This window comes from Candoia aspera, chromosome 1 (assembly GCF_035149785.1).
Source record: "Candoia aspera isolate rCanAsp1 chromosome 1, rCanAsp1.hap2, whole genome shotgun sequence".
NCBI lineage: Eukaryota > Metazoa > Chordata > Lepidosauria > Squamata > Boidae > Candoia > Candoia aspera.
In genome coordinates, this window is record NC_086153.1 from 103,930,634 (window position 1) to 103,953,073 (window position 22,440).

General features: G+C 36.8%; 1 protein-coding gene across 2 annotated transcripts in view; it reads left to right on the plus strand.

The window, feature by feature from the left end:
* Window positions 1–22,440, plus strand: part of REV3L (REV3 like, DNA directed polymerase zeta catalytic subunit) — an 87,346-nt gene that overhangs the window by 41,702 nt on the left and 23,204 nt on the right. Inside the window, exons 12-19 of one of the 2 annotated variants that reach the window (XM_063311088.1) lie at window positions 1,730–1,866; window positions 5,313–9,420; window positions 10,161–11,056; window positions 13,571–13,659; window positions 14,559–14,684; window positions 15,000–15,198; window positions 17,735–17,826; window positions 18,510–18,637. In XM_063311088.1, coding sequence (XP_063167158.1) covers window positions 1,730–1,866; window positions 5,313–9,420; window positions 10,161–11,056; window positions 13,571–13,659; window positions 14,559–14,684; window positions 15,000–15,198; window positions 17,735–17,826; window positions 18,510–18,637 — 5,775 coding nt within the window. Of the gene's footprint in view, window positions 1–1,729; window positions 1,867–5,312; window positions 9,421–10,160; window positions 11,057–13,570; window positions 13,660–14,558; window positions 14,685–14,999; window positions 15,199–17,734; window positions 17,847–18,509; window positions 18,638–22,440 lie in introns of both variants that reach the window. The other variant, XM_063311097.1, reaches the window with a different exon arrangement.

Genomic DNA, 22,440 nt, shown 5'->3' on the forward strand with positions numbered 1-22,440 from the left:
ACAGATAAACTCCAAAAGTTAAGGTGGGTCTGATCTGTGTCTCTTTGAATGGCTGCTTTATTCCTCAGTACTACGCATGCGTTTTCCCCCCTGGATAGAGGCCCCCTCCTGCTCGCCATCAGTACTCATGACACAGTGCTTCTGTATTTTGTACTGTTCTATGTTAACAGACTTCAAGGACAGCCCATTTATAACATGTAATCTAGGTTTGAAATTATCAGACCTTAACTGAAGCAAGGCTATTTCTATCTGTGTAGGGCCTTAGTGGCCACACCAACCCAAGCAGGTAAAGATGCTTCTCATCTCAGAGAACACTTGTGCCTCTAATGACAAAGATAGTTTTAGAAGCACACTCAAGCTGTGAACCTGATCCTTTGAGTGGATTGCACCCTCTTCCAGAATAGATTGACTGCTACTCATATCCAGATTATGAACACTAATGGTATTTTTGGTTTGTCATGATTGAGCTTCAGTGGTTGGAACTCATTTAGTCATTACCAGAGCCAGACACTGATTAAGCATTTCCACTGCCTCACTGGATCTGATGAAAAAGAAAGATAGGGCATGCTTTACTCTGAATTTCTGAATGATCTCACTCAGCAGTTTCATAGAGATGTTGAATAAGGGGAGGTATTGGGTAGAATCTTATGAAGCTGCATAGTATAAATGTCACAGGGTAGAGTAGAAATCTTTCAACATATCTTTCTGGGGACACACATCCAGACATCACAGCCGCTGTCATGTTCTACAAACATGTAAGTTAGACAGCATCTACCAAATTGCTCTACCAACATGTAACTTAGACAGCATCTCCATAGGCTGCCATGATAAATTGTATCAAAGGTCACAGAGAAGAATCAACTCTGCCTATCTGTGTTTCAGCAAAAGGATGTGCAAGAGAGTTTCTGTCCAATCCAGACTTAAACCCTAGCTGAAATGTATCTAGAAATTTAGTTTGATCCATATGTGTTTTAGCCATTTCAACTCAATAACTTTGCCCAGGAATGGGATATTAACCACAGACCTATAATTATTCAGATTGTCCAGTTACTTTATTTTTCAGGAATGGTCTCTTTTTTAATGAGGCTGGGACCATGCCTTATTGAATTATTCCCTTCCTACTAGATATAATAAACAATGAGGGGATAAAGTTGAGCAAAGTGGTGGCTGATCTCAACTAAACAGCTTATCCACATGTTCATTGAGAGGAAACAGTGGTAAAAGAGAATAATCCTGCTTCACCATCACTCCCATGAAGTGGGCTCAATTATGAACATTTACTAGTGTTTTACTGGTTTTCTGCCATCTGCATTATAATTAGACGCCAGTTAGCTTGATTTTCCTCAGCTAGATTGAAAAAATTCAGAGTAGGGGGAGATGTTCTGAAGTAATCATATCAACTATCTGTATTCCATAGACTGACCCAGGAAAATAATCCAGAGCCCTCTGTGATTCATTAGCCTCTGGAGTCAAAGCAATCTAACAATTCTCTGCCCTTAAAGAGAAAAAGTTGTTACAGTCTTAAATCTTAGCAGGAAGTGAACTGACTACAACAAGGGAGTACAGTAGATGTAAAATACCCCACTGTCAGACTCATCCTCCTGTAAAATGAATTATACAGATTGATTTGTCTTATTTTCTTTCCAAGATGCAATGTGTCATAACAATTGAACTACTGGATTATAGCCAGAAGCTTTTAGATGTGTAAAATACGTTGCATTTCTTGTAGGTCAGTGGGCAGAAGTAGAAATCAAAGTTCAGGTGAAGATGATAGTTCTTCTGAAGAAGATATGGACTGGAATGATAACATGCTCCTAGCAAGCCTTTCTATACCTCAGTTAGATGGAACTGCAGATGAAAACAGTGGTAAGAATACTTAAAAGAATTTTGCAATTATATTTTTCTATAAAATAATAGTTCTTCATTGTGATCTCTTAGTCACATGCATGGGTTATATGCTTGTGCTTTCTAGAGCTTGGAGAAACATTTGGTAGGAATCTTGCCCCACACATATCACAAAGCTAAGTTCAGCTGTTGAGTTTGTTTTCAACCACCATAGTAATAACATTCCATCATTAAGCTTTTCATTCTTACCAGCTTTTTTTTTTTGTTATTATATTATTTATTTTATTTTCAGTGTTACTTATCTTTTCAACTTTCCAGTCTCATTAGAGTTGTTTGCTTGGATTCCTGTCCTCCTATCATGGGCATTTAGCTTTTTGATCCTTAAAACTTCATTTTGCAAATGCTAGCATTGCAGGGATGAACTTTCTCCTTCAGATGGGCATAAACTATTTCTTTTTCTTTGGCAAAGCCCATGAAATAAACTCTGTGAACTGCCATACTTTTACAAAGCAGGGTTATCATTACTATTCCTACTGCTTAGAGCCACTGCCACTTTTGGAGTAAATTTGAAAGGCTGCAGACATCAAAGTTGTTATAACTCTCTCTCCAAAGCCTCCAACCATGTTCAAGAACTTGCCAGGCAGACCAAAATCCCCTCCGTCAACAGAGGACCTTAAGGTCTTTGCTGTACCACTGTCAGCTCTGGGGAATTACCCAGCATGGGCTCAGAACCTTCTGAGATGCCCACTCTACCCAGTTGTAGTCATGACAGAAAGAGGAGGAAAAAAATAATAAAAGCCTATTTGCTGTATCAGATCTGACTGTGGCATTTTCTAGTTTTCTGTACAATGGCATTTTCCAAATCAACTTACGTTGATTTCACCATTTCATACTGCCTGATCCTCACCACTTCTTTCTCAGGCTTTGGAATGGTTCTTGGAAAGAGAGATTTGGGATAGATCCCTGCTGAGATGAACATCCTTAGATCACCATCAGATTCAGGGGTATGCTCAGAGCAGAGTCCTCTGTCTTGAGGATAGAGAGACCCTGGTTGATCATCATTGCCCACTCTGTGGGGATTATCTTTTTTCAAATGTTTTGGTTCTTTGCTATTCTGTTCTAATAGAAGAAGAATTCCAGTAGGATCAGGGGTAGATGGACCATCCCTATGAAAGGGAGTTTGAGTATTAGGTGACTTCACCTCTATTTGGGCTTTTCCAGGACCTACCCCTTCAGTGCTGCCTTACCTTTGGTTCTTCCTCTGGGATCAGACTGATTGGGGTGCCTTCATTGATAAGGCTGGGTTGTACATATGAGCTAAAAGGATTGCCTGGGCCAAAGGGCTGGAGGTGACAGGATGGGAGGGAGGGCATTTGTAAATCCACTTTCAACTCAGTCTTGATCTTGTCAGGTAAAATGTGTTCCTCTTCCATAACATCTTTTAGACACAGTGTCTCCATAGAAGCAGATGTCTCTGTTGACACTATTAATACTAATTTCTGGGTCCATTTTTCAAAAATATCCTTCAATATGTCCAATGTTAGAATATTGTGTTTCATTCTGTAATTGTAAGTCAAGTTTATGTGTTCTTCTTTAATTGTAATCTTTAGTTCCCTCTAGTGTCCAATTTTTAAAATCTTATTTTTTATTCAAAAGTAAAGCATTTTCCCATGGGAAGGATTCTTTATAATTAATTCCAAAATCTTATTTCAAGTTTATCTAGACCCTTAGTCTGTTTGTAACTTTCTAAAACCAAAATTTTAATCACTCTTTTGCAAAATTGTTCCCCCCCCCCCAATTTTTTTTTAAGTTCTGAAACTTGTAGTTAAAACTTACTTTCGCTAAGGATTGAAGAGAACTCATCTGGTGCTGTCAGACTTGTTGATCCAAAGGTATCTAATAGCTGAAAAACAGTTAATAAGCAATTTCCAAAAGTGATTAGAAAAGGACATATGCAAACTTAGTGTCCTTTCAAAGGTGCCAACTGCAGTTTGAGCAAGATGGCTATTCCCTCATCTCCCAAAACTCTAAGCCCAGTGGAGATCGCTGTCTTGTGGTGTCCTCGTGAAGAGCAGCTGTCTGGAGCACTTGTGGGCAATCTCATGTGCTCTCCTTGTCTGGAGAAGTTTCAAAGAGTCGGTGTACTCGCCGGCTCTTCATTCTGCTTTTTTGCAGAATGTCTTCAGTCCGCCATTTCTTCCTCTGGAAGTCCAGAACCTTTTCCCGTTCTCAGTACATAATCTCAACATCCTTTGAGCTCATGGCTAACATTCTGATTCACTTTTTTGCAGGAGAAGTAGGCTTTTTGGTTGCTGTAATGTTAGGCTAGAGAACTATGTGAGTTACAAAGAGTACATCCTCTCCTCATTTTTCATGGTAACAAAGTAATTCAGATATTTCTTTCCTTCCAAATTACTTTTTTGCTTTTCTGATCCTTCCACTTCATTGGAAACATTGCTTCATTCAGTAAATGTTCATTGTGCTTTTCATTTTTATTTCAGCTCTGCATCACCATTCTGCTGGGACCACAGTTTATTCCTGACCTTCTAATAGGATTGGGGTTTCACCTTAGCACTCCTCCAAATAGTCACAAATATCAAAATTTGTTATGAGCTGGCCAGTATCAACATTTTTTCCCATCTCTATCCTATTTTACACATGTATTTTATATATTTTTTCTTTATATTGAATTACTAAATTGCAAAATCATAGCATGAATATATTTCTGGATATCCTCCAGTTTTACTTAACTGTGCTGAAATAGGCTTATAAGGTTATACCAATTGATTACATAGGCTATAGAGGTAGCTAAGAAGATGTTTCAGACTCTCCAATTATGAATTAGTAGGCATATTGAAATTCTTACAACATAATGAAAATCACTACAAAGGAATCTTGAGACAATATTTTCTCCCCCCCCCTTTTTATTATATTGTTATAAATATTTATATTATTTCAGTACAATGATGTTTATACAATGTCAATTGGAGATTATTATTCTGTTATTTAGAATGCATCAAAGTATTTGTTATATGATAAACTTTCAATCTTAAGCTGATTACTTAGTATTAAAGACTCCATTGTATTGTTACTGTATGTGTGTGTATGTATGTATATATGTGTGTGTGTGTGTGTGTGTGTGTGTGTATAAAAACACATTGAGACAATATTTTCAAGTGGTGCACCAGAAAAAAAAGTGGCCAAAATTTAACAGTCTCACGAGCTTTCAGCAATCTTGCCATAAATATTGTGGAATTCTGTGAATGTTATCTAAGATGTCCCTCATGCCACATTATTAGTCCCATCGTAAAGGTCTTAAATTGCTTAATGCTCTTAGATTCCTTTAATTATATTCTTTTATCACCAATAACTATTATTTGGCCAAACAACATCTTTAAAATTGATGATATTTTAAAGAATATAGCCTCAGGGAGAAAATAGTAAAAAAAATATCTGTTCTGTTCTAGACAATCCTTTGAACAATGAAGGTTCTCGAACCCACACCTCTGCAATTGCAACAAGCAAAACGTCTGTAAAGACTACAATTTTTCATAAAGATGCTGCTACTCTGGAACCCCCATCATCTGCTAAAATAACCTTTCAGTGTAAACACACAAGTGCCCTTTCTTCCCATGTTTTGAATACTGATGACTTAGAAGGTCTTACTCAACCAAGCATGATAGATATGAGACCTGACTTATCAATCCATTCTCTTTCAAAAGAAAGTACGTACAACATGAAATACCCAGCATCCTTCAACAATATCCTCCATTCTGAAAAGCCACATCAGGAAAGTAATAAAAGTGAAAAAGGCCCTGTTTTGTGTGAAACAGCTTATGAAGACATCTCCTCTGTAAGCAGACTCATGCCTAGCAGAAAGTATACTGGAATTAGAAAGGCTACAAAGGATGTATCTCAGCATATGAATCACCAAATTAGTGAAAATATTCTAATAAAAAAGTCTATAGATTTAGTTTATTCCAAAAATAAAACATCTTCTGAAATAAATAAAAAAGCAAATGCTACCAATATAAATAGCCTTTTCCCAGCACCAGAAAACTGTGAAACTATGTCTTGCTCAGAGGGTAATCAGACTGTTACTCGTTCTTCTGAAAACAGCACTGATGGAAATAGCCTTAATAACTTTAAAATTAGATATGAAGAATTTCAGGAACACAAGGCTGAAAAAACAAATGTAAATCAACAAGCAGCACACTACATGTTCTTTCCTAGTGTAGTTCTTTCTAATTGTCTCAATCAGCCACAGAAGTTGGGCCCTGTGACATATAAGCTGCAACAAGGCAAAAAACAGTCTAAATTAAAACGAAATAAAAAGAAAATGGTTCTTAGCAATCAACGAACTGCAAGTACCAGGGATGCTTCATCCATGAAAGAAAGCTGGTACATTCAAGACAATGCCAGTAGCAATATTCCTGATAGAGACATTTTGTTACCAAATGATACCCAAGTTCATCATGTGGCTTTTGAAAACAAAATGTTGACAGACACCAAGAACTGTGCTGATTGTCATTTTGAAGATTTTGCTCAAGAATCTGAGCAAACGTTTGGGTTGTGTGGAAATAAATACACACTCAGAGCTAAACGTAAAATAAATTATGAAACTGAAGACAGTGAATCTAGTTTTGGCATGCATAATTCAAAAATCACCCTACCTCATTCTGTAGAAAATGATGAAAATGTAGATGATTCTAAAAAATGTAGAAAACGAAGGCGACTTTCTAAAAAATTGCCACCTGTTATTATAAAATATATTATTATTAATAGGTTCAGAGGGCGGAAAAATATGCTTGTTAAGCTAGGAAAAATAGATTCTAGTGAGGAACAAGTCTTACTTACTGAAGATAAAATGAATCTATATAAGAAGCTTGCACCTTTGAAGGACTTCTGGCCAAAAGTTCCTGATTCACCTGCAACCAAATATCCTATTTATCCATTAGCGCCAAAGAAAAGTCACAAAAGAAAAGCAAAATGCAAGTCTGCCAAGAAAAGGCTGGGTGGGAAACCACAAAATATAAAAAGTAAAAATATTAAAAGAACCCTGTATTTCAGAAAAAGAACTCATGCCTTTCTTTCCCCTCCTCTGCCATCATACAGCGCTGACGCTGAAGATTGTGACTTGAACTATAGTGATGTTATGTCTAAATTAGGTTTTCTGTCAGAAAGAAGTGCAAGTCCAGTTAATGTATCCCCACCCCGCTGCTGGTCTCCCACTGATCCGAATGCAGAAGAAATTGAGAATAATCTAGAAAAAGAAACATTAGTGTTTAAAAATACTAACACATTCAGCAGTAAAACTGTTAATCCCTATGTGGGGAAACGCATTCAGTCAAAAACTCAGGTTAAGAAATGTAAAAAGCAATTTGCTAATGCTACTGTAAGAAACAACAGAAAAAGCAATCAGTCTAATAAACCTAGAAATGATCTGAAGAAAAAGCAGAGATCAAAACGGAAACAAAAAATAGAAAAAGTGTCAACACTGATGACAATTGCAGATGGTCAAAATAGTATTCCTTCTGCAGCAGAACTTAAACTTTTGCTGAACCCCTGGGATTTATCTGAGAATGTTCCCAGCTTGGGAAATTCACAGTTACTTTATACCCAGAAAGAGACCCCACCAACTGCCTGTTCTACAGGACATCCATCATCAGCACAGCTTTCAGTAACAGCTAATGCCCAAGTAAACCCATTGATTTATTTCCATTCATTGTTGGAAAATGAAAAGCCTACAGGGCACCAAGGTTCCAGCTTGACAGAGGATCTTCATCCAGGCATCGCTTCTATGATGTCTGGAAGGGAAAAAGCCAAAATAAATTTCCAAAGATCTAACAGTCAGAGTGGTATATTTAGGACGAAAGAATCCTCAATTCAAAATAACGTATATGACCAGTGTAACTGTATATCTCAGGTAGCACTGAATGCGCATAGTTCTAAGGATGCACCTAAAAAGACAGAGGAAGTTACAAATTTACAAAACAAACTTCTATCCTCTGTGGGAAAGGTAAATGAAAACTGTATTTCTTCTGATATGATCAATATTGATCAGATTCATCCTGGTAACTTCTTGCATTGTAAAGATAATCAGCAGCAAATAGTTTATCTATCAGAAGCAGCAAAGCATGCTGACCACATTTCTTCTTTTTTAAAAACTTCTGAGGAAAGCCATGGATCTTTTCAGTTACCAAAAAAATGCTTTGTAGCTTCTTTAAGAAGTCCAGTTAAAAAATTAGAATGGGAACAGAAACAGAGGGGTTTTATTTTGGATGTGTCACATTTTAACCCTGAAAAAAATGCAAAACAAAAGGGATTGTCAGAAACAATCTCTCAAGCCCAAACAGATTCTCAGTGTAAGGGCAAGGGTCTGGTAACTCCTTCAGCATTCAGTGAAGGGCATTCTGGCTTAGCAGTTTTAAAAGAATTACTCCAAAAGAGACAACAGAAAATGCATATGAACAATATTCATGAACAAGCATCAGTTAAATCTCAGTTGAACAGAGATGCTTCCTTCCTTCTTGATCCAAACAAACCAGTTAAAAAAACTGGTTCTGTGGCATCCCCAAGAAAACCTCGTATTCCCAGGGATAAAAAATCTAAAGAAAAAACAGTCAAGCTTTTAAAAGATTCTACAAAACAACTAAGTAATAAGACCGGCCATGTTACACCTGTTGATAGCCCCATTTTATATTCAGACCCGGGTTTGGAAAGTTGTTACTCACTTGAAGATAGTCTGTCACCTGATCATAATTACAATTTTGATATTAATGCCATAGGGCAGACTGGTTTTTGTAGTTTGTATTCTGCAAGTCAATTTGTCCCAGCAGATCAAAATTTACCACAGAAGTTTCTGAGTGATGCAGCTCAGGACCATTATCCAGGTCAAACAGCAGAAACTGAACTTTTAAATCATAATAAAATATCTAAGGAAGAAAATATGTATAATTCAGACCCTACGTCTTGGTTAAGATCTGGCCCACTTAGTCCACAGCTTTTTGATAAAAGATGTCTAGAAAACAATGAAAATCTCCACAATCAGTGGAAAAATGTTATTCCAGCTGTGTCTCAACCTGGTTCACCGGCAGATGAGCGACAGGCAGAAATGTGCCATAAAGAACTTCAGTTGGACAGAAATATTGTGAAGAAAGCAATTTTTCTTAATCTTTCATCTCCAAATGGTGATTGGAATCAAAATCCCTTTAGGAAGGAAGTCATTTCTGAACCTGGGCAATCACTTGACTCGGTTAGTATTTCTTTTTCTTCTATTTTATCTTCACCGGATGGTGAACTTATGGATGCTGCTTCTGAAGATTTAGAGTTGTATATATCAAGAAACAATGAGGGATTAACACCAACTCCAGACAGTTCACCTAGATCTACAAATTCTCCATCACAGTCAAAAAATGGGAGTTCTACACCTCGTGCTGCTCATATCCTTAAACCTCTCATGTCACCCCCAAGTCGTGAAGAAATCATGTCAACTTTATTAGATCATGATCTGGCAGAAACAATTTATCAAGAACCTTTTTGCAGCAACCCCTCTGATGTACCTGAAAAGCCAAGGTAATGTGGTTATATAGATGGTCAATAGAGATTTCTGTAGTCATATTTCTCTTTTTTGTATCAATAAAGACTTTGAAATTTTCACATAATTAAAAAATTGGATACAACTTTAATATAGCCTTCCTTTCTGGGTTTATAAGTGAAGGCCAGAGCTAGATGGAATCACAATTAAGTTTGAGCTATAAAAGTAAGATATCCTGATTCGCTTTAGTAATGATTGGGTATTACTGGGAAGTATTTAAATGAAACCAGATATATTACTGTTCTACTAAAATGTTCTTGGATATCAACAGAGTTAAATGTTAATAATTATTAACTTTAACTTAATTATTTGTATTTAATATGTTAGTCCCCAAGGAAATTTTGACTAAGTTTATTCTTTTGCTTATGGTGATTTAACTACATTTTATTATTTGCTTGTATATTTGTATATTTTATTTTACTTGTATATTTTATTTTATTATATACAGTAGTTTTGTACTGAAGATATACTTTTTCCTGGTGAATCAGATTCTCTATTCCTCTTCACCCTCTGTTCTTTCCAAATCTGATCTGGAGGCAGAAGACCCTCTAGAATAGATTTGAGGGATGCAGTAGAGGATAGGGAAGTTTCCATTATACAGGTAAATGTATACTTGCATGATATTAGATGGAGGAAAATAGTAAAGACAGATAAGACTATTAGAAAAATACATTAATTCTGTTTATGGGAAAAATAATTAAAATAATTATTTTCACAGAGAAATTGGAGGAAGAGTACTTACGGTAGAAACTAGACTTCCAAATGATCTACTTGAATTTGAAGGAGATTTCTCATTGGAGGGACTACAACTCTGGAAGACTGCATTTTTGGCAATGGCACAAAGTCCTAGGCCAGGCTCTCCCCTTCGAAATAGCCAATTCTCTACTGACAAGATACAAAGGAATACCCATAAAATTAATGACAAAAAGATAGTGATCATGCCTTGCAAATGTGCACCAAGCTACCAACAAATTCAGACATGGCTTCAAGCCAAAGAAGATTATGAATATTTTAAAAAAAGAGCTGTCATCACATCAACTGATATAGAAAATATTGATCAGAGTTTGAACAACATGTCTTTGCCTAAAAATCTATGTCATCAAACAGTCAAGGTTGCTGTGAATTCTGACATACCAAGCAAACCTGCTGTACAATCAGAAGACCTGTGCTTTTCATCTTCAAATCCTACATCACCTCCAACTATGGAAAACTCTGGTATAAATATTTCTGAATTGAGTAAGACTACAGTTAAAGAAAGGATAGTGCCACTTGCCACTGCAGTAATAGAGATGGACAAAAAAGAGGAAGATTATATCAATTATAGTTCTCCTGATTCACCAGTACTTCCTCCTTGGCAACAAGATGCATCCACAGATTCTAAACAATCTAATTTAGAAGACTCAGAGAGCATATTGTCTTCTGTAGAAGAAAATAAATCTGTCACAGAGAAAGAACAGAAATCTGTCAAAAAGGAAAGCAAAATACCATTCTCTGTCTCCCCATTGAGCAAAGAACCGAATGGCAATCCTGAAACTATTTGCTTTCATAGTACACCTATCAGGGAGCATTTATCTCAAGGAATACCAGAAGCACTTGGTTGTACTCCATTATCAGGTAAGCTTATGAATAGTGAAATGCAGCTTTTAAAAATAAATGCAGTTATTATTTATGTGTGTGTTCTATTAAATTTATTATTACTGCCCACTCCAAAAGACCTGAGTGTCTTACAGTATCCATATATACAATTAAAACAGTTAGAGGCTTGAAACAAAAAGTGGCAGCCCAGACTAAAAACAACCAAAACAATAAAAACATGATGGATTCCACAGACACACTAACCCCAGACCTCGCCTTAAGGGCCTGGAACCCCAGGAGAGTGAGCACCATACATATCTCTGGGGGATGCTGTTTCAGAGGACAGGGGCAGCAACAGAGAAGGCACACTTCCTCAGTCCCACAAGATGACGATGTTTAATTGAGGAGATCTGGGGCATACCCATTCTACCTGAACATACCAGACAGGCAGAAAGTATTAAAGATAGGCAGTCCCTCAGAAAATGAGCCCCTATGCCACGAAGGGCTTTATAGGTAACAATCAACACTTTGAATTTCACCCAGAAGCCAACTGGTAGCCAATGCAGCTAGTGTAGCAGTGATGATACATGGACATAACAAGAGGTGCCTGTTACTGTTCACACCATTGCATTTTGAAAGAGCTGTAGTTTTCAGATTGTCTTCAAGGGCAGCCCCATGTACAGCGCATTGCAAAATTCCAGTCATGAGGTGACCAGGGCATGGGTAACCATCTGAAGGGCCTCCTAATCAAGGAAGGGGCACAACTGGCACACAAGATGAACCTATGCAAAGGCCCTCCTGACCTCAACTGCCATCTGCTCATCAAGCAGTAGGTGCAAGTCCAAGAGGACCCAGGAATTTCATACTAGTCTCGAATCAGAACATGCAACCCCATCCAAGATCAACAGTGAAAACGTCCCCAACTTGGGGACCAAACAGCTACAGCCACTCAGTCTTGTCAGGATTGAGCCAAAGTCTGTTTCTCCCCATCCAGAACTAAACAGCATCCAGATACTAATTTAGTATACCAACAACTTCATCTGTGCAGCCCGGGGTTGGGGTGCAGAACTGGGTATCATTAGGCTACTGATGATACCAAACCCCAAACTGATGGATAATCTCATCCAAAGTTTCGTGTAGATGTTACACAGGAGGGGGGAGAATGTTGACCCTGAGGTACCTGTAATAGTATGTGGGAATGATCTTGGGAGGCAAGAGGAAGAGCTGCAGCCTGACAATCATCATGGGAAAGGTATCTCAGCCCACAGAAGCAAAATGGGTGTGGGAAGTGTTTCAGAAGGGACCTTCCCTAATTTTCTGGAAAGTAAAAGAATAGGGAAGAAATGCTTTCAGACTTGCAAGATTCTGTTACTGTAACCTTACAATAGAACTGGTGTTAGTACTCATGCTGATGCTTCTTGTCTGGACTACCTTGAAGGGCTGACATCAATCTTACAAGTCTCCTCCTCTCTTCCTAAGAGAGGCAGAAGATCCCACTTGGAGTTTTAGAAATGGCCTCTGATCCCCAGGGGTCACCTCTTTCCCCTGAGCATCTAGCTACTGGGTTGCTGCAACACCAGTAGCAAGTGGATATACAAGTAATCAGTTTACAGAATGCCGTGATACAGCTAACACAACAGCTGGGACAGAATTTGCCTCAACCCACAGCAGTATAGCAACCTATGGCTTTTCCTCCAATCTTTCAAGGTCACTCCCACATACCATTATAGTATCCCACAAGTGAGGGATCATGAACATGATCTCTCACCTCCTGTCAATAGCAGCTGGAAACAACCATTGAGGAAGGGGGCGAACTGCTGCTGCTGTAGCTGCCATCTGACCACCTCCACAAAGGGAAGATTGGAAACTGGATGATAATTATCCAGAATGGAGGGGTCCAGCAATGGCCTCTTGAGAAGGCAGCATACCACCACATTCTTCAAGGCTAGTGGGACCACCCTATCCTTCAAAAAGACAATATTAAATCTGGATTTAAACATATTGGACAATCATTTAATACTAATTTAAAATAGTCATGCTGTTCAAATATATGAAGACACTAGTATCTTAAATATGACCAAGCAAATGAACAGTTTTTGCATCTGAAATATTTCTACCTAATTTGAGTAAGATCAAAATAAAATGTGATCAGATGCCATTCCATGATTCAGTATTGGGGTTAACATTTACTTGTTTCATGTGAGTACAACATCTATTGTGTCTGGAGAATACTCTATTTTTCCTCACTGTCTGAAGTTGCCAGTGATTAAACCAGAAGCTCTCTGAATGCAAAGCATGTGCTCTGCAACTTCTTAATTAAAATAAACATTTAAAGATTTTGCACATAATTTAGTCCATTGTAATATTCCTGACAAGAAACTGCACAGTTGTACCATGAGTCGAGGTTGATTCAAGGTTGTTTTTTCATAATTATGGTCTTAAGGTTTACTTGTTTTGTTGGTGTATATGCTCATTATATTTTAAGCTGCTTGGAGCTGTATAACTGAAATGGCATAGAAGCTTTTATAATATAAATTAATATTCTTCCCTCAGTCACAGGACAAGATATTCAGAAATTGAGTTCAAAACGAGGAAGAAATGCTGATGCACTTCGTAAAGTGCTTTTAACAACACAAATAAAGGTGAGAAGACGGAATGAAACTATATTAACTTAGGTTTTGATTTTGTCTGCTGCAATTCAGTTCTATTTTAAGATCATCCTGATTGACTGAATTCTAGATTAACCTTGTGGAAGTTTATATGAAAGGGTGGGCCGAAATTATCCTGAGTAGAATAAAATAAATACCTTTGAATACTGAAAATTGCTTTGCAATGATTTGTAAAATAACTTTCTGGGATACATCATGCCAGAAAATCACTTTTGGATTCACTTCTACTGACTTAATACAAAACTTGTTGGTAGCTCTTACACATAAAAGTATGCATTTCTTATGAAAATGCATTTAAAGGTTATGCTCATGGTGAAGAATTTTGAATACTTTTTTGGAACCTGAACTTTCCATAGTTTTAAAGATCACGTTTGGCATCATGAGCTTGATCTTTTTGATTGAAGGTTGTGTTAATAAAAATTAGCAACAACATAGGAACCAATTTCTGTGGTATAGGTTGCAATATATGTGGCTGTGACATACCTGTAAACGCTAGCACTGGTGCTATTACTGGGTGCAGTCAGTATTAGCCATGCAGATGTTCCCAGACTTTTGTAATCAGCTAGGAATTAGTGCAGCGATGTGGAAGAGGAAAGGCTACAACAAGCTTCTCCTACCCATGTGGTGGTTTCAGAGATAACGTTCCAGCTTTAAGTCTCGCGTTCACAAAAAGAGGCTCCCACTGTAGTTATGAAAGAAGCATTAGCAATATAACAATAGACAGTTAATATGCCTTTCTACCTGGAATGTGATCTGCGTACTTATTTATACACACCAGTTGAATGATTGTGAACAAGATTGTGAGAGTTAAATTACTTAAATTATTAAAGATTAACCTTAATTATTAAAAGTTCTGTTATTTTGTTTAACAGAATCAGTTCACTACTATAAATACCCAAAAGAAAGAAACTTCTCAGATTGAAGGACCATCTTTGAACAATTCTTACGGTTTTAAAATAAGTGTACAGAATCTTCAAGAAGCAAAGACTTTACATGAGGTAACTTAATTTTTTATAGACAATACTTTATATACTCAAATATCCATTTCGCAGATCATTTTTAAACTTTTGAAAATAAAAGTACTTAAGATTGGTGGATATTAATAGGCAACCTCGCTCAGTAATTTATTTATTGCACTAAATTGCATGATTGTATCCTGTTCCAGAGACAGATACTGATTCCTGAAGTAGTTCACATTAATCAGCAAATTAATAGACTCATGCTTGATTGCTTTATATAATGCTTTTTCTTGTAGTGTATTTTTTTTTCAAATTATTTTAAGAAGAGCTAATAATGTAAACTTTTCTGTGTAGGTACAGTATCTTACACTGCTAAGTATAGAATTGCATGCTCGAACAAGAAGAGATTTGGAGGCAGATCCTGAATTTGATCCTATCTGTGCTTTATTCTACTGCATCTCATCTGACACACCATTGCCAGATACTGAGAAAATGGAAATCACTGGTGCTATAGTGATCGATAAAGACAGAGCAAGGACTATCTCAAGCCAAGGTCCTTATTTCACTTTGTTTTCTTTAGAATTAATGTCAATATTCTGAATGTATTGTATTCAGGTGTTAATAAACATTAAGGTAGAAATGAGGTTTTGAAGAATGTTTGCTAGTGTTTAAATTCATGTCATCTCATTGTAGAATCATGCGACTTGTAGTAGATGGTTTCCACCTTATATCTTTTTATGAACATTTGCAAGGGCTGTAATGCTTAACACCTAACTAAGTGTATATTAAACAGTGTTTAATATCTCATAGCATGCTCCTGCAGAAGTCCTGAAGATATAAAGAGGAAAGCATATTATCCTAGATGGCAGTCCTCAAAACCCTTGTGCTGAACTAGTCCTTTTTAATGTTCTGGGACTGTTCGTGAAATGCAGTTTCGGTAATCTGTCTTAATTGGTTTGAGTAAAGATAGAACATGAATTATGTTAAATGTTGCATAAGGGTTGTTGTGTGGTTTTCTCTGATCTTTGTAGGGTCTACAGAGGGCCCTTATTGTATTGTACCTTTTTGGCTTTGTTTAGACCAGTGATACTCAACCTGTGGCTCTAGAGCCGGATGCTCTTGAGGCCCTACAGGCGGCTCTCGCAGTGTAGGCATCTGATCGGCGCTCCACTCTATCAGGCAGCGCGGGGAGCACTGACCAAAGGACCGGCAGTGTGGGAGTCACTGAAGTACCTCCTCCCATAGGAGGAAAGCGAAGGAGCTGCTGGGATCCCCCCCTCAGGTAAGAATAGAAATCACTCCAGCCCAGCAGCCATGGGAGAGAATGGGGAAGCCTCCCTTTTTTTCCCAGCAACCAATAAGAAAAAAAGATCACAGCAGTGGGAAAACAATGATATGCCATGAAATGTTTCAGTATATACTGTGGGTGGTGACAAGCACCGCTAAAGATTACACAGCATCATGAAGCAAAGGTTGCAATGTTCATATGTGATGTTATGCTCTGCAACAGTTAATGGTGAAGTGGCTCTCCAGCTGTTAAAGGTTGAGTACCACTGGTTTAGGCTAGTGAAAAATAATATTTAGACTTAATTACAAGAATAAAGTAGTAAACTCTTAGGTTATATTCAACAACTTTATGCTGTCTGTTATGAATAACATAATGTAGTACTGTAACAAAACATACATCTTTCATCCACTTTTATTTCTGGATATTAAGTAATTCCTCTTCTTACCTTCAGCATTCTTTGGTAGCATTTTTCTTTAAAAGATTTACTTTTAAAGCACTAGATTGTTTTTACTAAATTATGTCTTTCTAGAGGCTGCCTTGAGAAACTGAAAAGAGAATATATGGATTGAATTTAACCATGTTACATTAAATTTAGCACATTTTCTGTAGAAACAGAGGTTGGACTTAATGTTTCAGAGTTACTAGTATTGAATATTAGCATTTTTTCCTGAAAATATTTGATTTATTTAAGATATTACTGGCTGACAAAGTAAAATCTCATTTGTGATTATTCTACCATAAGATCTTTACATTCTAAAAGCACATTGACTAATGTTGGAGCATTATATCAAAAAGTCATGGTCAGATTGAAATAGGAACATCTGTGAAGTGCTTCAGCTTGATTTTGGCCATGTATGTGTTGTGTGGCTGTTACTTTAAAAAAACAATTTACATGGAACTGCTAGAACTAATAAATGTTATTAATTGTTTTGATGTGAATATCAATTGGTTTTTAACAGTTTCAACACTGAATAGTGTTCCCTTTTCCCTGTGGGCAGGCTTTAGGGGATGTAGTAGTAGCCTGAAAAGCCATGTTCCACAATGCTAACTGGTCTTTCCTACTCTCAGTTGATTCATAGTCCTGCACTGTCCCCAAAGAGAGGCTTTACATTGAAATATTCAGTGGCCACTTCCTGCCCAGAACCCTTCCCATCAGTTTGTTTCCTGCTTATATGAAGAATACCTGGATTAAAAGATAGACAGTGATCTTCTGTATGAGAGAGAGCAGGGTACTCTTTGCATGGAGAGTTTAGTGCTTGGACACCAAGGCAGTCTTGTCAGTGAAGTGTACTGTATTGATTAATATTCTCCCTCTTTGCCATGTGTAAGACCAGCAGCATTTACTTGGTGCATATTGCTGCAGATTAATTTAGTATGACTTTCTTCCTCTGAATCGGGCATATTAATAATGTAGAATAGCAAAGATGGCTAGCAGGAATTCAAATCTAAAGAATGACGTTAGTATCATTTTAATGAATAACGCAACAGTCACTTTTTCTAGTATAGGTTAATAAAATTGTGCATATAACATGATTTATTGTGATTTGTTTGTGAAAAGTCATAGCAATTGAACCTTAGAAAAATCAGAGTGGAATAGTGTTCTCAAAAATTCAAAAATATGTGCATGCTTTTCAGTATAACTGAATCAGATACAAAATTGCCATGAACTTGTTCATGCTTTGTCTGCAGCAGGTGGAGGAGGGGTGGGGGTGGACATGAATGCTATTTCTATTGCACACTGTCAAAACTGAAATCATCAGTTTTTTCTTAAGAAATAAATACATTTTAATTTGCTTTTCAGGTAATAGAGAACATGCCCCTTTGCTTGCAAGATCTGGTATCTCAGGGTTGGAAGTCACGTATACTACTGATGAGAGAGCACTTTTCCAGGAGGTAGTGAATATTGTTAAAAGGTAGTGCATCTGTGTTCTGTTTCTGTTTTCAGCCTGTAAATTTCTAATTAAGTTTGTTCAACTTCTGGTCTCCCTTCTCTTTCTTATGTCTCCATATTTTAACAGTTCTATTTTTATAAAAGTTTGCTTTGGGTTCTCATAACAGATATATTTATCTTCTAACGTATATTTATTCAGATCTCTAAACCAGAACTCACATCAGTACTACTGAAGTTGTAATGTCCCTAAGATGCATGTGAAATCTAGAAAACTCGTACTGTCTTACAATGCAACTTTTTAAAAAATCTTCCAATAGGTAGGAAAAGGGATTTTTTTATGACAACTTCCTAGCAAAACTCATTGCTCCTAGTGATACAGGCAAAAATAAATAGGCATGAAAACTTGGCTTTTTTTACCTATGTCCTCCAAAGGGAAACTTCTCCTTTTCCAAATTTGGAAAATGGCTTGTTGTATCATTTCCAAGTTCCTTACATGCTTTTATAGCATCCTCTGATCATGCACTTACAGAACTTCAGATGTGTCTTTCTTCAGGTCAACTGCCAAAGCTTTGAAGTCTTAATGTTGTCAAGAAAGCTAAACTTTGAAACATCTGGCTGGAATACATTCTCAAGGAAAATGTGTACTAGGCAGAGTACATTTGCAATTCTCTCTCTCTCCAACTAGAAAACTTCTGATGAGAATGGCATTGACCAAATCCAGGAAACCAGAATACTAGAGTTGCTGAAAGCAACCAGCAAAGGGTGGGTCCTGACGAAGCAGCGGATTCCTGTTCAGAGAAGACAAAATTACAGGTAAGGAAATTAATTTTATCTTTCTCTTTTTTGGGAATCCGCTGCTCCGTCTGACTTACGAAACAACTTGGAAATAGCAAACCAGTTCTGTTCTTTTAATTTTTTAAAATCTTCCACCATTTTGGAAGCATAGGGGAAATATCACTTGTCTGCATAAAACAAAAATCCTTCCAAACAATTAGAACATTACAATTTTTCTTTATCTCTGAAGATCAACAAATGAAGACTTGACCACTGAAGGCTTCACTGAATGAAGAAAGCACACTGATTTCTATATAGTGAAAAAGGCAAACCAAACATCTGGGTTGTTACCTGGTAAACACCTCTTGAAATGCGTGTCAGCTTCTAGTGGCTATACAGTGACTGGAGTATGATGTGTACTTTCAGATATTTTTGATAGAATATTTTTACTGTGAGAGGGATAAAAGTTACAGCCCCTCTAAAATAAAGTTGATGCAAGACTTTCAGTCAGTGTTTTCACTTAGCAAAATAATAGAGACATTTGCTCTTTGTTGAAACCTATGGAACTTTATTTCAAATAAAGAGGTCCCGGATTTGAGTATAAAACCACTTTTGACATTTTTACTACTTTTCTTCCCCATCCCATTATTATTGGCTGTGGCATTACTTTCATTAAATGTTATATTAGACAAAGCAGTCTTCAAAATAGTTTTTGTTGCTAATCATTATAAATTATCATTATTGCTAATTCAGTTTTGTTGGATTTAGTGGAAATTAGAGAAATCTTCTGAATAAGACAAAAACACTAGTTAGGAAATGTTAATTTTCACTTCCTAGTTCCAGTCAGCTTCATATAAAGTTTATGGTATATTGTTTCCCAGGTAAAATTAATAACAATTTGGGAATGTATGGTTTACATTTAAACCATCTGTAGTTTGCCATTACAAAATGAAAGCTCGGTAATCCTTGAGTTTGTATGTTTTCTGTCCTTTGAAACCACTTCATGACTTACCTATTAAGTGTGGCTTATGTTGTTTCAACCTAACAACTATAGTTCATATTAATTATGGTTAATGGAAGCAAGCTATTTTTAAAATGTGGTTTACAAAACTTTCCTGTTTCCTTTTGTTGTTAAGAGTAAATATGATTTATTGTTTGGGTGACACGTTAAATTGGTATTAGTGGAAATGAAAATTTCTGATATCTTTATAGCTTTACTAGAAGAACAGAGAAGAAGGGAGAAATGATCAAACTTTCACTATAACCTTATAATTCTAAAATAGAGTTTAATAACCTTTGGTGGCTAGGGGCTGCATGTGGCAGAAAAAAAATAGTTGAATAAATGCTGATTTTCGTATATATTCAGTGTAATTGACTATGATTTTTATTGGTTGGTTATCTGTAATAACTGAGGAATACAAAACGAAAGTACAGAAATAGTCAAATGGTAACTGGAATGACTAGTGCAAGAAATGTCTTTATGGACTGAGTCTCAGACACGTGTATATGTGCCAAACAAACTTTCCTGGTTATAGACGATGAAATATATTAGTATATTTTTACTCACAGAAGTTATTCACTTAAACTGCAATGGGTTTATCCATGAAGGTTTCTGGGCTCTAAACTGACTTCCTGTGAACTCTATCAGCAAGTAGAACTGAAAATGGAATGAAAAAAACCTAATAGTTGGAGCTACTAATATTATTGCATTAAGATTACTCAAATACTAACCAGTATGACTCGTGACCTTTTTAATTTGAAGATATTGAAGTAATACTAGCAACAAATATGTACCATTTCTGTAATCAAGCAAGTTTCATATCTTAATGGATCTTAATGTCCATTAAAATTTAATAAATGCTTTGTTTATTTATTTTATTTTATTTTATTTTATTTATTTATTACTCATATTTAGCCACCGCCCATCTCCCCCAGAAGAGGGACTCTGGGCAGTGTACAATAAAATTCCACATAAAACATAAACATTAAAATCACATACAACAATTATAATAAAACCCAATAAATAAATAAAATCCAAGAGAAATGTAAAATCCAGGCTGGTGGGAGGGACACTAGGGTGCGAGCCATCCCCAAGAATGGTTATTCACTTTCCCGCCCCAGGCGAGATGGCAAAACCAGGTCTTCAGGGCCTTCTGGAAGGTCAGGAGAGAAGGGGCCTGCCTCACCTCCGGGGGCAAGATATTCCAGAGAGCGGGGGCTACCACAGAGAAGGCCCGCTTCCTGGACCCCGCCAGATGAAATTCTCTTATGGATGGGGTCCGTAACATGCCCTCTCTGGATGATCGGGTGGGGCGGGCCGATGTAACGGGAATGAGACGGTCCCTCGGGTAACCTTTGTTTGCCTTATTAGGATATTGAACTTATTCAGTAAATCCACCAACATATTTATACAGATAAGATTTCCAGATATTACAGTTGGACAAAATAGTATAACATAATAATTTAGATTTGATACAAACTTCTTCTGATCTGTAGCTTACCTAGTCAAGCTTTGGCAAAGTTTGCAAACTGAACATACTTGTCAGTCTGTCATATATCTCAGTACTATTTGCTGTGACAGACAAGGGCTCATCAATATCTCAGGAACCTTTGTATCATTTGCTACAACATAATTGGAGGGCCAAACTGGTGTAATAGTTAAGGTGTTGACTAGCATCAAGGAGTCCCAGGTTCACATCCACTCTCAGCCATGGAAGCTCACTGGATGATTTGAGACCAGTGGGAAAAATTGTAAGAGGGAATTTAAGAAGACTGCCTTAAACTCCTGGAAGAAACACATGCTATAAATCTAAATATTTGTCATATTTATTCAACTGAAAATACTGGATTTGAATTTGGGAAGTGTGCACAGAAATATTATCTGTACCAACAAAATGTCAAGTTGGTAGTATCCACTATAAATATTAAGGCATTAATAGATGCCATCCTTTTAACCATGGAAGACGTTGTCATGGATTTTTATGACTACACTGAAGAAAAATTGATGATAAAGAGTTCATACTGTTTTTAAAATTTCAGTAGTTACAAAACAGAACTAGAATTAAAGTAACTGAAATTTTTAAAAAGACTGCGGACCCAATTGTTGCTGCTAATTCAAGTTCCCCCATTATTTCTGTGTATCAGCTAGACAGATAAAAGATCAGAGAGATGCATTTGAATGAGATGGGTTAGTCTGCTGAGAAGACCCAGAAGAAGAATCAGTAACAGTAAGGTCTCTACTTCTGCCTACCAAAGAAACCCCTCCCCCACACAAAACAGAAGACATAACTAAAGACACACACAAAACTATTTTATAAAAGGTGTTATAATTTCAAGCATCCAGGGATTTTTTTTTGACAATACCCCTCTGAAGTAGTTCATCCTAATTTTTTTCTAGAAAAAGAGCCTTCAAAAACTTGTTGCACTAAAAAATTTCTTGACATTCTATGGTACATAGTGCACATAATGTATTCCCACTGAGCTAGTTAATCTCTTTAGCCTAGTTTTCCATGTAGAGAAAATATTTTGTAAGAAGAAGCATTCAGTCATGTGTGAATCCCCAAGCAGAAGCCTTGACATGCTACAGTTCAGACACAGAATTACTGTCTTGGTCAGAATGAAATTATTATTCTGAATATAAATATTCATCATTTTCTGCACAAGGGTAAGCAAAATAGTTTTGGATGTGTACACATTTATTTCAGCCAATGTTTCTGTTAAATAGGTTCTTGATTATGTATTTTTAACTGGTAGTTAATTAGCACTGGAACAGTCACCTATCATCTGGGTCAACAATTTTTGCTATCTGAATGGAACATCACAGATTTCTAGGTATGCAAAGC